At 40.2% G+C, this 15,124-nt stretch overlaps 1 protein-coding gene across 4 annotated transcripts in view; it reads right to left on the bottom strand.

Moving 5' to 3' along the window:
• The window catches only part of CEP162 (centrosomal protein 162), a 105,317-nt gene that overhangs the window by 16,644 nt on the left and 73,549 nt on the right, over nt 1–15,124 (bottom strand). For all 4 annotated transcript variants that reach the window (XM_061130494.1, XM_061130496.1, XM_061130492.1 and 1 more), the window contains 2 exons: nt 11,566–11,707; nt 10,375–10,473 (listed from right to left, as the gene is read on the bottom strand). In XM_061130494.1, coding sequence (XP_060986477.1) covers nt 10,375–10,473; nt 11,566–11,707 — 241 coding nt within the window. The remainder of the gene's footprint in view (nt 1–10,374; nt 10,474–11,565; nt 11,708–15,124) is intronic.

Below are 15,124 nucleotides of genomic sequence, written 5' to 3'. Positions count from 1 at the left end.
CTTTTATTTTAGTGAGTATGGCCATTGGAGGCAATTGGATGCATAAGGAAAGATGCACGATCAAAAGTGTTTCCGGCTTTAAAAAACACACACCACACACACAAATCTCAATATTGCTGGGACCAAACAACGTCCAAAATGTATATTGTCTAAAGTTCTTAGCAAATTGATATGATAAATAATCCAAACACCTCAAAAAAAAAGAAAGGAGTGAGGTTAAAAAAAAATGCTTCCTGCTACTTGAATACTATAGAAAAACCTGGCAACAACCTGAATGTCCAATGATAGGGGACTGGTAAAAAAGTAAAGTAACCTTGAACCTGGAGCCAGAGGCCCTGAGTCCTATGCTGGTACTTCGGTTATGGCCTGGTAACCTCAGGTTACTTTAGCCACCTGATGAGAGAACCAACTCATTGGAAAAGACCCTGATGCTGGGAAAGACTGAGGGCAAGAGGAGAAGGGGACAACAGAGGATGAGATGGCTGGAGGGCATCACAGACTCAATGGATGTGACCTTGAGCAAGCTGAGGAAGATGGTGAAGGACAGGGAGGCCTGGCGTGCTGCTGTCTGTGGGTCACCAAGAGTCTGCTGTGACTGAGGGACTGAACCACCACCACCTCAGGTAAGTTATTTCACTTTTCTCACCATCAGTTTCTTTGTATATAATGTGGGAATAATCATACCTACTCTTCTGGGTTATTGTGAGAACCACACAGAACACTTAATACAGTGCCTAGTATATAGGAAACCCTTAATAAGCAGTAACTATCATTATTACAATTTTGTCTCCTATTATAAAGTGTAGATTTAAGTAAATATTTAGCCATACACTGATCATGAGCCACCCCTGGTACTGTGGATACAGGCTAGGAAATAGCTTCACTTAGGTATGGAAATCAAACCCAAAATCCTGCCCAACTGTGTTCAGTCAATGACATCCCTCTTGCCCCAACTTCAGAGCTCAGGCACTGGCCCTGCCCAAAAATACACCCTGAAAGCAAGCCCCACGCAGCCAAGGACACGACCAGCAGGCACACCCAGAAACCCAAGCTGAGCTGACCAGTGAAGAACCATCTCTGCCAGAGAAAACCTGACTCAAATGCACAGATAATCAATGAGGGAGTCAAGGATCACAAAAAAATGAGGGTAAATATGACACCATCAAAGGAACCTAAAAAGGTCCTTTGAACTATGTTGAAAGAATTGAAGTTACTCATTTTTTTCTTATGGCTCTATGAAACCGCTTTAAAAACCAGCAGTCAGGAGTAGGGCGGGGAGACCACTTTGTCCCCCACAAATTCATCCAAAGAACATTTGAACGCTGAGCAAACTCCACAAAACAACTTCTGATCGCTAGCAGAGGACATCAGGCACCCAGAAAAGCAGCCCATTGTCTTCAAAAGGAGGTAGGACAAAATATTAAAGATAAAAAGAGAGACAAAAGAGTTAGGGATGGAGATCCGTCCAGGAAGGGAGACTATTTAGTAGAGGAAGTTTCCAAACAACAGGAAACCCTCTCACTGGCGGGTCTGGGGGAAGTTTTCGAATCTCAGAGGGCATCCTAACTGGGAGGAAAAATAAATAAAACCCACAGATTACATGCCTAAAAGCAACTCCCAGCAGAAAAGTACCCCAGACACTGGCATCCGTCACCAGCAAGTGGGGGCTGAACAGAGAGGAGCAGGCAGCATTGCTTAGGGTAAGGACTGGAGCCGAATGCCCTGAGGGCAATCGGAGGGAGCTAACGTGAGATAGCAACTTAAACTGTGGGATAGTGAGAGAGAGAATTAACCTGCGAAAAGCCCTAACCTAAGGCACAGCTGGCCCGTTCCCAGAACAAAAGAACTGAGCAATACTAGAGAAGTGCTAGCTGGCTGCGGACTGGCCTATCCTCCACCGGAGGCAGGAGGTGGGCGCCAGCCAGAGCCGGAAAGGGACAAACGCGGCCCCAGAGATGGCATCCCCTACCAAACTGCAAACAGGCTTCCAGTTTCTAACCAAAGACTTCCTGAGATTCTGGATGGTTGACATCGGCTGGGAGGGTCGCATCCAGAGATCAGCTCCCCAGAAGAGACACAAGATGCACCGTACCAGTGCGCCCGGACACTGAGGCTGGGACCAGGGAGGGGAGAAGTCGTGCTGCACCCGAAGAGAGTGCGCTTGTCAAGCTCCTGGCTGCCTGAGCTGCTCGGGCGGGGAAGGCACAAAACGCAGGCCCAACCGAGTCTGGACCTTTGTGGAGTACCCGAGAACTTGATCCTGAGCGGCTTAGGCCTGGGAAGTGCACGCAACTCAGGGCCTGCTCCCTGGACAGCAGCCTGGAGCCTGAGCAGTGTAGACGGGGAAAGCACACGCCCGTGAGCGGGGCAAACCCAGTGTGGCCGGAACACTGCGAGTGCTCCCCACACACGCCGGTGACATTTGTCTGCAGCGCCCCGCCCTCCCCGCAGCAGGACTGAACCAGCGAACCTGAACGAGAGACCACCTCCGCCCGCCTGTGTCAGGGCGGAAATTAGACACTGAAGAGACCGGCAAACAGAAGCCAAACAAACAAAGGGAACCGCTTCAGAAGTGACCGCTGCAACAGATTAAAACCCCTGTAGTTAACACCGACTACACCGGAAGGGGCCTGTAGATAGCGAGAAGTGTAAGCTGGAACGAGGAGCTATCTGAAACTGAGCCGAACCCACACTGACCACAACAGCTCCAGAGAAACTCCTAGATATAATTTTACTATTATTATTATTTTTTAATTAAAAATTTTTTTCCTATCTTTTTTTTAAAAGTCCTCTATTACTCCTCTATTACTCCCTAATTTTCATTTTTATAACCCACTATAACCTTGCAAAAAAAAAAAAAAAGGATCCTATTTTTAAAGCAAACTTCATACGTATTTCTTAAACTTTTTGTGCTTTTTTTTTAATATTGTATTTTTAAGAGTCTAACCTCTACTCTAGATTTTTAACCTTTGTTTTTCAGTATTTGATGTCAATTTTGGACATTTAAGAATCTAATATTCAGTACCCATTTTTACTCAGGAGTGTGATGATTACTCGCTCCCCCTTTTGACTCTCCTTTTTCTCCCTCAGATCACTCTACTTCCCCCCTCCCTCTTCTCTTCTCAATCCAATTCTGTGAATCTCTGTGGGTGTTCTGGACCGCAGAGAACACTTAGGGAACAGAGTACTGCCTAGATCGGTCTCTCTCCTCTTGAGTCCCCCTTTTTCTCCTGCTGCCCATCTCTATCTCCCTCCTCCCTCTCCTCTTCTTCATGTAACGCTGTGAACCTCTCTGGGTGTCCCTCACTGTGGAGAATCTTTTCACCATTAACCTAGAAGTTTTAATATCAGTGTTGTATGGATGGAGAAGTCTTGAGGCTAATGGAAGAATAAGACTGAAATCCAGAAGCAGGAGGCTTAAGCCCAAAACCTGAGAACACCAGAGAAGTCCTAACTACAGGGAACATTAAGTAATAAGAGATCGTCCAAAAGCCTCCATACCTACACTGAAACCAACCACCACCCAAGAGCCAATAAGTTCCAGAGCAAGACATACCACGCAAATTCTCCAGCAATGCAGGAACATAGCCCTGAGTGTCAACATATAGGCTGCCCAAAGTCACACCAAACACACAGACCCATCTCAAAACTCATTACTGGATACTCCATTGCACTCCAGAGAGAAGAAATCCAGTCCCATGCACCAGACACAGACACAAGCTTCCCTAACCAGGAAACCTTGACAAGCCAATCATCCAACCCCACCCACTGGGTGAAACCTCCACAATAAAAAGGAACCACAGACCTCCAGAATACAGAAAGCCCACTCCAGACACAGCAATCTAAACAAGATGAAAAGGCAGAGAAATACCCAACAGGTAAAGGAACATGAAAAATGCCCAGCAAGTCAAACAAAAGAGGAGGAGATAGGCAATCTACCTGAAAAAGAATTTAGAATAATGATGATAAAAATGATCCAAAATCTTGAAAACAAAATGGAGTTACAGATAAATAGCCTGGAGACAAGGATTGAGAAGATGCAAGAAATGTTTAACAAGGACCTAGAAGAAATAAAAAAGAGTCAATTAAAAATGAATAATGCAATAAATGAGATCAAAAACACTCTGGAGGGAACCAAGAGTAGAATGAAGGAGGCAGAAGATAGGATAAGTGAGGTAGAAGATCAAATGGTGGAAATAAATGAAGGAGAGAGGAAAAAAGAAAAAAGAATCAAAAGAAATGAGGACAACCTCAGGGACCTCTGGGACAATGTGAAATTCCCCAATATTCAAATCATAGGAGTCCTAGAAGAAGAAGATAAAAAAGAAAGGCCATGAGAAAATACTCGAGGAGGTAAGAGCTGAAAACTTCCCTAAAATGGGGAAGGAAGTAGTCACAAAAGTCCAAGAAACCCAGAGAGTCCCAAACAGGATAAACCCAAGGTGAAACACCCCCAAGACATGTATTAATCAAATTAACAAAGATCAAACACAAAGAACAAATATTAAAAGCAGCAAGGGAGAGACAACGAATAACACACAAGGGGATTCCCATAAGGATAACAGCTGATCTATCAATAGAAACTCTTCAGGCCAGAAGGGAATGGCAGGACATACTTAAAGTAATGAAAGAGAATAACCTACAACCCAGATTACTGTACCCAGCAAGGATCTCATTCACATATGAAGGAGATATCAAAAGCTTTACAGACAAGCAAAAGCTGAGAGAATTCAGCACCACCAAACCAGCTCTTCAACAAATGCTGAAGGATCTTCTCTAGACAGGAAACAGAGAAAGGTTGTATAAACGCGAACCCAAAAAACAAAGCAAATGGCAACGGGACAATACCTATCAATAATTACCTTAAATGTAAATGGGCTGAATACCCCAACCAAAAGACAAAGGCTGGCTGAATGGATACAAAAACAAGACCCCTATATATGCTGTCTACAAGAGACCCGCCTCAAAACAAGGGACACATAGAGACTGAAAGTGAAGGGCTGGAAAAAAATACTTCACGCAAACGGAGACCAAAAGAAAGCAGGAGTTGCAATACTCATATCAGATAAAATAGACTTTAAAATAAAGGCTGTGAAAAGAGACAAAGGACACGACATAATGATCAAAGGATAATTCCAAGAAGAAGATATGACAATTATAAATATATATGCTCCCAATATAGGAGCATCGCAATATGTAAGGCAAATGCTAACAAGAATGAAAGGGGAAATTAACAATAACACAATAATAGTGGGAGACTTTAATACCCCACTCACACCTTCGGATAGATCAACTAAACAGAAAATTAACAAGGAAACCCAAACTTTAAATGACGCAATAGACCTGCTAGCCCTAATTGATAGGACATTTCACCCCCAAAACAATCAATTTCACCTTTTTCTCAAGTGCACACGGAACCTTCTCCAGAATAGATCACATCCTGGGCCATAAATCAAGCCTTGCAAATTCAAAAAAACTGAAATCATTCCAGTCATCTTTTCTGACCACAATGCAGTAAGATTAGATCTCGATTACAGGAAAAAAACTATTAAAAATTAAAACATATGGAGGCTAAATAACACGCTTCTGAATAACCAACAAATCATGAAGAAATCAAAAAAGAAATCAAAATATGCATAGAAACAAATGAAAATGAAAACACAACAACCCAAAACCTATGGGACACTGTAAAAGCAGTGCTAAGGGGAAGGTTCATAGCATTACAGGCTTACCTCAAGAAACAAGAAAAAAGACAAATAAATAACCTAACTCTACACCTAAAGCAACTAGAGAAGGAAGAAATGAAGAACCCCAGGGTTAGTAGAAGGAAAGAAATCTTAAAAATTAGGGCAGAAATAAATGCACAGGAAACAAAAGAGACCATAGCAAAAATCAACAAAGCTAAAAGCTGGTTTTTTGAAAAGATAAATAAAATTGACAAACCGTTAGCCAGACTCATCAAGAAACAAAGGGAGAAAAACCAAATCAACAAAATCAGAAATGAAAATGGAGAGATCACAACAGACAACACTGAAATACAAAGGATCATAAGAGACTACTACCAGCAGCTATATGCCAATCAAATGGACAACTTGGAAGAAATGGACAAATTCTTAGAAAAGTATAACTTTCCAAAACTGAACCAGGAAGAAATAGAAGATATTAACAGACTCTCATCAAGCATGGAAATCGAAACTGTAATCAGAAATCTTCCAGCAAACAAAAGCCCAGAACCAGATGGCTTCACAGCTGAATTCTACCAAAAATTTAGAGAAGAGTTAACATCTATCTCACGCAAACTCTTCCAGAAAATTGCAGAAGAAGGTAAACTTCCAAACTCATTCTATGAGGCCACCATCACCCTAATTCCAAAACCAGACAAAGATGCCACAAAAAAAGAAAACTACAGGCCAATATCACTGATGAACATAGATGCAAAAATCCTTAACAAAATTCTAGCAAACAGAATGCAAAAACATATTAAAAAGATCATACATCATAACCAAGTGGGCTTTATCCCAGGAATGCAAGGATTCTTTAATATCCGCAAATCAATCAATGTAATACCTCACATTAACAAACTTAAAGATAAACACTGTATGACTTTCTCAATAGATACAGAAAAAGCCTTTGACAAAATTCAACATCCATTTATGATAAAAACTCTCCAGAAAGCAGGAATAGAAGGAACATACCTCAACACAATAAAAGCTATATATGACAAACCCACAACAAACATTATCCTCAATGTAGAAAAATTGAAAGCATTTCCCCTAAAGTCAGGAACAAGACAAGGGTGCCCACTCTCACCACTACTATTCAACATAGTTTTGGAAGTTTTGGCTACAGCAATCAGAGCAGAAAAAGAAATAAAAGGAATCCAGATAGGAAAAGAAGAAGTGAAACTCTGTTTGCAGATGACATGATCCTCTACATAAAAACCCTAAAGACTCTACCAGAAAATTACTAGAGCCAATCAATGAATATAGTAAAGTTGCAGGATATAAAATTAACACACAGAAATCCCTTGCATTCCTATATACTAACAATGAGAAAACAGAAAGAGAAATTAAGGAAACAATACCATTCACCAGTGCAACAAAAAGAATAAAATACTTAGGAGTACATCTACCTAAAGAAACAAAAGACCTATACACAGAAAACTATAAGACACTGATGAAAGAAATCAAAGAGGACACAAATAGATGGAGAAATATACCGTGTTCATGGATTGGAAGAATCAAGATTGTCAAAATGACTATACTACCCAAAGCAATCTATAGATTCAATGCAATCCCTATCAAGCTACAGTTCTTCACAGAACTAGAACAAATAATTTCACAATTTGTATGGAAATACAAAAAACCTCAAATAGCCAAAGCAATCTTGAGAAAGAAGAATGGAACTGGAGGAATCAACCTGCCTGACTTCAGGCTCTACTACAAAGCCACAGTCATCAAGACAGTATGGTACTGGCATAAAGACAGAAATATAGATCAATGGAACAGAATAGAAAGCCCAGAGATAAATCCATGTACCTATGGACACCTTATCTTCGACAAAGGAGTCAAGAATATACAATGGAAAAAAGACAACCTCTTTAACAAGTGGTGCTGGGAAAACTGGTCAACCACTTGTAAAAGAATGAAACTAGAACACTTTCTAACACCATACACAAAAATAAACTCAAAATGGATTAAAGATCTAAATGTAAGACCAGAAACTATAAGACTCCCAGAGAAGAACATAGGCAAAACACTCTCTGACATAAATCACAGCAAGATCCTCTATGACCCACCTCCCAGAATATTGGAAATAAAAGCAAAAATAAACAAATGGGACCTAATGAAACTTAAAAGCTTTTGCACAACAAAGGAAACTATAAGCAAGGTGAAAAGGCAGCCTTCAGAATGGGAGAAAATAATAGCAAAATGAAGCAACAGACAAAGGATTCATCTCAAAAATATACAAGCAACTCCTGCAGCTCAATTCCAGAAAAATAAATGACCCAATCAAAAAATGGGCCAAAGAACTAAACAGACATTTCTCCAAAGAAGACATACAGATGGCTAACAGACACATGAAAAGATGCTCCACATTCACTCATTATCAGAGAAATGCAAATCAAAACCACAATGAGGTACCATTACACGCCAGTCAGGATGGCTGCTATCCAAAAGTCTACAAGCAATAAATGCTGGAGAGGGTGTGGAGAAAAGGGAACCCTCTTACACTGTTGGTGGGAATGCAAACTAGTACAGCCACTATGGAGAACAGTGTGGAGATTTCTTAAGAAACTGGAAATAGAACTGCCATATGACCCAGCAATACCACTTCTGGGCATACACACTGAGGAAACCAGATCCGAAAGAGACATGTGCACCCCAATGTTCATCACAGCACTGTTTATAATAGCCAGGACATGGAAGCAACCTAGATGCCCATCAGCAGACAAATGGATAAGAAAGCTATGGTACATATACACCCTGGAATATTACTCAGCCATTAAAAAGAATACATTTGAATCAGTTCTAATGAGATGGATGAAACTGGAGCCCATTATACAGAGTGAAGTAAGCCAGAAAGATAAACACCAATACAGTATACTAAGGCATATATATGGAATTTAGAAAGATGGTAACGATAACCCTACATGCAAGACAGAAAAAGAGACACAGATGTTTAGAACAAACTTTTAGACTCTGTGGGAGGAGGTGAGGGTGGGATGATCTGAGAGAACAGCATCGAAACGTATATTATCAAGTGTGAAACAGATCAGCAGCCCAGGTTGGATGCATGAGACAAGTGCTCAGGGCTGGTGCACTGGGGTGACCCAGAGGGATGGGATGGGGAGGGAGGCGGGAGTGGGGATCAGGGTGGGGAATACATGTAAATCCATGGCTGATTCATGTCAACGTATGCATAAACCACTACAATATTGTAAAGTAATTAGCCTCCAACTAATAAAAAATAAAGAAAAAAAAAAAAAGGGAAGAAAACATTAAAAAAAAAACAAGCAGTCAAAAAACAGAATTCACCATTTTTGATACCATACACAGTGTGCTTTCACTTGAGGCCATGCTGTAGTAAGCGTCAGCAACACATTATTTAAACAACCAGAGAAACCAGTCAATATAAGACACAACTATTTTCAAGCACTGGTTAATAGTATTACAGGACTATAACTCATGAGAGAAGGGAAACAAACAAGATGCGCTCTATGGCGACCTAGTGTGTTGGCTGAAAGCAATTTTGGAGTCACTAGAAACAGTAATCTGAATAATTCCTGGAGCTGATACAGGCTAGGAACGGTTCATATTCCCACTGGCCTGAGAAGAAATCGTTCATAACACACACGCCACCAGAGAGGACCTTTAGAGGGTTATCAGTGGTGGGAATAAATAAGCCCTGTTAAAACAGCTATTGTTAAGTACAGTCCATATCAAAAGGCGGATTGTCATTAGCTTTATTCAAGAAATGAAGTGATTTCCTTAGTCTTCTAGTTACACAGGCTTGGGAACCATGTGTTACAGCTTTTCTATTTTCAAAATATTGAGCTATTCCCAAACCAAGAACACAGGAACTTGACCAGAACTGATCTTCACTCGGCAAACATGAGCATGTATTTCTTTTCACTGTTTTCCTAAAAATTTTACTTCAGGTCTGTGAGGTTCTGTAAGTTTATTATTTATACAACAAAGTTTATGTATATTTTCGACAGTGAAAAGTATGCACAGTGTCCAACTACGGTCCTTCAACTCCAAGAACAAGATGTTTAAGTGGATAGTTGTGTGACTGTGGAGTATTTTACATTAATCTTTCCATGATGCAATTTAGTTGTATGTTTCACTTTTATCATGTGATTTAATAAGACCTTGAATAATAAAAAAAAAAATGATGTATAAGCTTCAAAGAATAGAATGAACAGTTTATTTGATTTTTCACACTTTTTAGAATCAAAAGGATCTCAGAGTAATCAAAATGGTAAACTTCCAGAAAGATCTATTTCCTGTAATGGTATTGTTCCTGATGATCCAGCAATACTGTCATAATAATTTACTTACCTTTTTCTTAACTAAATAATCTTACTACTTATTGCAGAAATGGCCTTAATTATACAATTTTACCTCCTAAAAAATCAAAACAACCAAACCAAACCTGCCCCATTTCCCCACTCCCCAGAAAATCTTAACAAATACAAACATAAGTAATTTAATTGCTATTTGAGCTTCATCTGGGGAAACAGTAATATTCTCTTGACATGATAGTCATTTCTGAGTTATCTCCATTTGTACACTTAAACAACTATGCGGGACTATATGACTGAAATGGCTAAGAAGCTCACGTCAGCCCAACATTCTGGTTACTTCTTACCTCTTTCTGTAGGATTTCCTCTCGAACTCGAGAAACGACAAGAGACTCCTGTTCACTCTGCAGCTCGTTGACTTGATTTTGAAAATGTTTTATAAGTACCTACGGAATTATGTTAGCAGTGCTGAGTTAGTCAAGTTTTTCCATGAACATTTGAAAAACATAGGAAAGTGAACTAATGACCTTTGTATGTATTAAAAAAATTAAAAGGATCCTATTTTAAAATTGCCTGAATCTAACAATAATGTTTTTACATATAAGAAAATTTACAATAATTTCATATCTCATATCTTGTCCATGCTCAAAGTTCCACAACTGATGGATTTCTTTTTAATTAAGATGCTGTTAAATTATTATGGGTGGGAGAGGTGGTCATGAGAGAATTATTTCTTGAAGGTCCCCCCTCTACCCAGTTTGGTTTTTAAAATTAAAACCTACAAAAAAGATGAAGAGCACATGGAACATTCATATATTCTTCAACTTGAATTACTCACTGCTAATGTTTTGCCATATTTGCTTTCTTTTCTTTTTTCTTAGATACGTCATTTGAGAGTAAGTCGAAAGTTCTCTTTTAATGATTTTTTTTCAACTTGCAAAAGCCACAGAAGACAGGCCACACAGCTGACACTGGTAAATGTTACAAGCTGACATATATGCTACCCAAGAAGGATGACACATTTGAGGAAATGCAGATGAGCTGCCAACACGCCTCGCCATGATTCTCAGACTTCGTATTGACTAGAAGTGTGTACATGTCTCTGTTCACTACTTTATCCCCCGTGCCTGAATGGCTAGGAAACATTATTTAGTGAAAAACAGGAAAGAAGAGTGACTTGTCAGTTTGGACTTGGGGTGAAGGGAGACGGTTCAACACAGGTTCAAGTGCTAAGGTCCTAATCATATTCAATTTATCCCTGAACTACCTATTACAACCTACTTAGGAGGAGGACTATTTGAGAAATATAGGGACAAAATTGCAAAAACACTTATTAAGATGTATAACAGTAAAGCTGAATAGTTAAACACATGTATGGTAAAGGTGTCAACTCCTATTAAAAAAAAAAAAAGCAACGATAATTTCTCATTTCTATCACCAACCTTAAGCAGTGAAATTAAGTACTTCCAGATACTTGGGCAACGATCTTGGGGGAAAAAAAAATCACATTACAGTCAAAGTTTATTAAAGTCACCTACCTCCTGAGTTGCTATTTTACGATTTAGTGCAGCTACTTTGGAAGAAGAATTTTCAACTGCATTTTGGCAAAGGAGTTTCTCTACTTCCCTCTGATGAGATGCTTTGAGAGATGTGATGTGTGCTGCAGTTTCTTCCTTGAACCTTTAGAGCAAATTAAAGAAAACCACACACAAAAGTGGTTCTTCAACCTGTAATTCAGTTAGCTTATAAATAGTATAAGAAGCCAGGAGATTCAAGAAGCAGACAGAGAGAAGGCACCAGTATCTACTGCGCTGTGCTCAGTGCTTTAGACATTACTGCCTAGGAATTCTTACAGCCACTCCATGAGCTTGCTCTTATTTACTCAATTTTATAAAGGCAAACTTGAGTGATATATCTGGGGTCCTAGGTCAGTAAATTGTAGAGCTGGGGTTTGAGCCCAGCAGAGCTGGACACCACCAGCTGGGGCACTTTGAGAGAAATAAAGGCTGTAAATGTTGTCTGGATTTAAGGTAAAGAGCTTGTTATTTTACCTTTTAAGATAAACTCATATTTATTGCCCCAATTCTTTAGATCCTCAAATGCTTTGTCTCTAGGCAACACTCACCAGTTTTCGGCCCATGAATAACTTCAGGGATAGCTTCAGGTTGTGCGAATAAAATGATCTTTATGGTAATTCTCAGGACGTAAGGTAGTCTGAACCTAATTGGACCATTAAACGTGAGGGACTGCTCATTTGTCTCTGTGACAAAATTTATGCATTCAGCAGCAGTTCAGTAAATGGTAAAGTTATGACTAAAAAGCGGGACATTTCTTACAGATAAACGTTTCCTCTCTTGTTGGAAAAATTATTTTAAAATGACACAATTTTATTGAAAGCAGATATTTAGCAATCACTGTTGATAATATGGCAATTCCCAAACTATAAACAAACATATCAGTTGCTTATTTGACTATATGAATACTTCTTCACTGAAACAGTGTTATTAGGGCCCTAGGACAAGCATAAAAGTCTAAAGTACCCATGATATAACTGAACTATAGTAAAAAACAGCCAAAAGAAGAAAGGTTAGTTTTCACATCTCCGGTTCAGAGCTGTCTCAGAAATAGACTAACAACACTAAAAAATTGTGTCTGGGAAAATTCACAGGAAAATCTGAATTTTAAACTATTTTTGGAGACGTCACTTTGCTGACAAAGGTCCAGAAGTCAAAGCTATGGTTTTTCCAGTAGTACTGTATAGATGTGAGAGTTGGACCATAAAGAAGGTTGAGCGCCAAAGAACTGATGCTTTCAAACCGTGGTGCTGGAGAAGACTCTTCAGTCTCTTGGACAGCAAGGAAATCAAACCAGTCAATCCTAAAAGAAATGAACCCTGAATATGCATTGGAAGGACTGATGCTGAAGTTCCAATATTTTGGCCACCTGATGTGAAGAGCTGACTCATTAGAAAAGACCCTGATACTGGGAAAGATGGAGGGCAGGAGGAGAAGGGGACGACAGAGGATGAGATGGTTGGATGGCATCACTGACTCAATGGACATGAATCTGAGCAAACTCCAGGAGATAGTGAAGGACAGGGAAGCCTGGGGTGCTGCAGTCCATGGGGTCACGAAGAGTCAGACGTGACTGAATAACCACGATTCTTTTCAACTGGCTTCATTACTACTATCATACTCAGGACAAAGAATCAAGGTTTCAATTTGGAAGTGATATAACTGCCGTGATGGCTCAATCTGACGTGGCTGCCTATCAATCAATAAGCATTTGCTAGGTGCTGCTTCTACCTCTCCCACTCTGCCAGGTCCTATCTCTTCCTTCATTCAGGCACTCACTACTCATTCTAATGCTTCCAACTCTGGGTTCCCTAATTTAGTCAAGTGTGTCTGTGTGTTCATTCATGTCCAACTCTTTGCAACCCCATGGATTACAGCTGGCCAGGCTCCTCTGTCCGTGGGATTTCCCAGGCAAGAACACTGGAGTCAGTTGCCATTCCCTTCTCCAGGGCATATCCCAACCCAGGGATGGAACCTGTGTCTCCTGGAGTGGCAGGGGAATTCTTTACTATTGCGCCATCTGGGAAGCCCTAGTCAAGTGTACTGAAATTCTAATCTCTGAAGGTCATAATATTATATATTCTCAATATGTTATATAACTTCATAATTAACATGCTGCTTCACAAACATTAAATTACACATGTTTTATACACTCTTAAACCTTATGTTGAACTTCATATTCAGACCTATTATTGCCTACAGTTGCAGAAGTATAATCTGACATCAGTTCTCAAGAAGCTGTGAGGTGGTGTATGACAGGGCTTTCTTGGTACATAAGTTATACAAGAGCTGGAGGTGGGAGCAGGAAATTTCTAAGAAGCTCTGGGTAATATTTGTCCTAGAAAATGAAACGTGAATGAGCAAAAGGCAGGAAGAAGCTTGGCAAGTAACACAACTCTGATAGAGCAGGATTAGAATAGTGATGGGACTTGAGATGCTAGGGACAGAAATTTAGTCCTGATGTTTGAGGAAAGTTGGGAGTCACTGGAGGACAGTGACTCAGACATAGGAATACTAAAGAATATTAATGATTTTCAAGCAAGATGATCAGGGGAGAAAGAAGCGAAATCAGGGAGATCAGGGTGGGCCAACTGCCTCGTAAACCAAGCGGGCCACACTAATAAATGGAGGAAGAAAGCAAAATAAGTACTTATAAGGAAGCACCCCACAGACTGTCAATCCAAGGAATAAAGGTGGTAAAGCTGGGCCTGGAAATTGAAAAAGTATGGTCACAGAGAGAGACGGGGATGCTGGAAGGGGGGATTACTTTACATGTTAAAAAGAGGGAAAAAAATGGAAATACTACTGATTCCAAGAGGAACAATCCAACAAATTTTCAGATTTAACACCTGAACTCAGGGAATAAAATAAGACTTGAAAAGTAAAATCTAGGAGTCAGGTTCATAGAAGCCATAAAGAATGGATGAGTTTAGCAAAGAAGAAGGATCAGAGAATAGACAGTCAAAAGCCAAAAACTTTGTAACAAAGTCAGATTTTTGAGGCAGTAGAATGAACAGGAATCAGGAGTCACTTAAAAGCAGTAGAGGAGCTTTAGTGAGAGCTGGCACGTCATGGAGATGAAGGGAGGAAAGCCTTTCAGGAAAGGCCGTGCAGGCGACACTGTATCCACAGTGTCCATGCAGAAAAGTCTATACTGACAGGACTGTCCTTCTCCAGAGACCAGGGCCAGCAGTGTGGGCACGGACCATGCTGAGAGGAAGTCGGGGAAACGCAAGGAGAGGTGGCCGGTGGGAAACCTGGTCCGAAAGGCAGAAAGAGGACCAGAGCTTGGTTTGATTGGGTGAAAAAGATGTACGCCTGTGAGAAGGCTCAGAGGAGGTCTTGGAGAGTCTGAGAAAGAAAGATACAGAAGTTCTTCAAGGCATGGACAGATGTGATCACAAGATTAATTTGAAGAGTTATTTTGGAAAAGAGCACCGTTTCCTCTTAGGATATCAACTGGTTTTAACAAGAGCTGTTTTCTGACAGCCATCTGCCTACCACAACCATAAATCTGTAGAGA

This window comes from Dama dama, chromosome 26, assembly GCF_033118175.1.
Source record: "Dama dama isolate Ldn47 chromosome 26, ASM3311817v1, whole genome shotgun sequence".
NCBI classification, from domain to species: Eukaryota; Metazoa; Chordata; class Mammalia; order Artiodactyla; family Cervidae; genus Dama; species Dama dama.
Note: the sequence above shows the minus strand (reverse complement) of the source record. Positions and strands in the feature narration are given on the sequence as shown.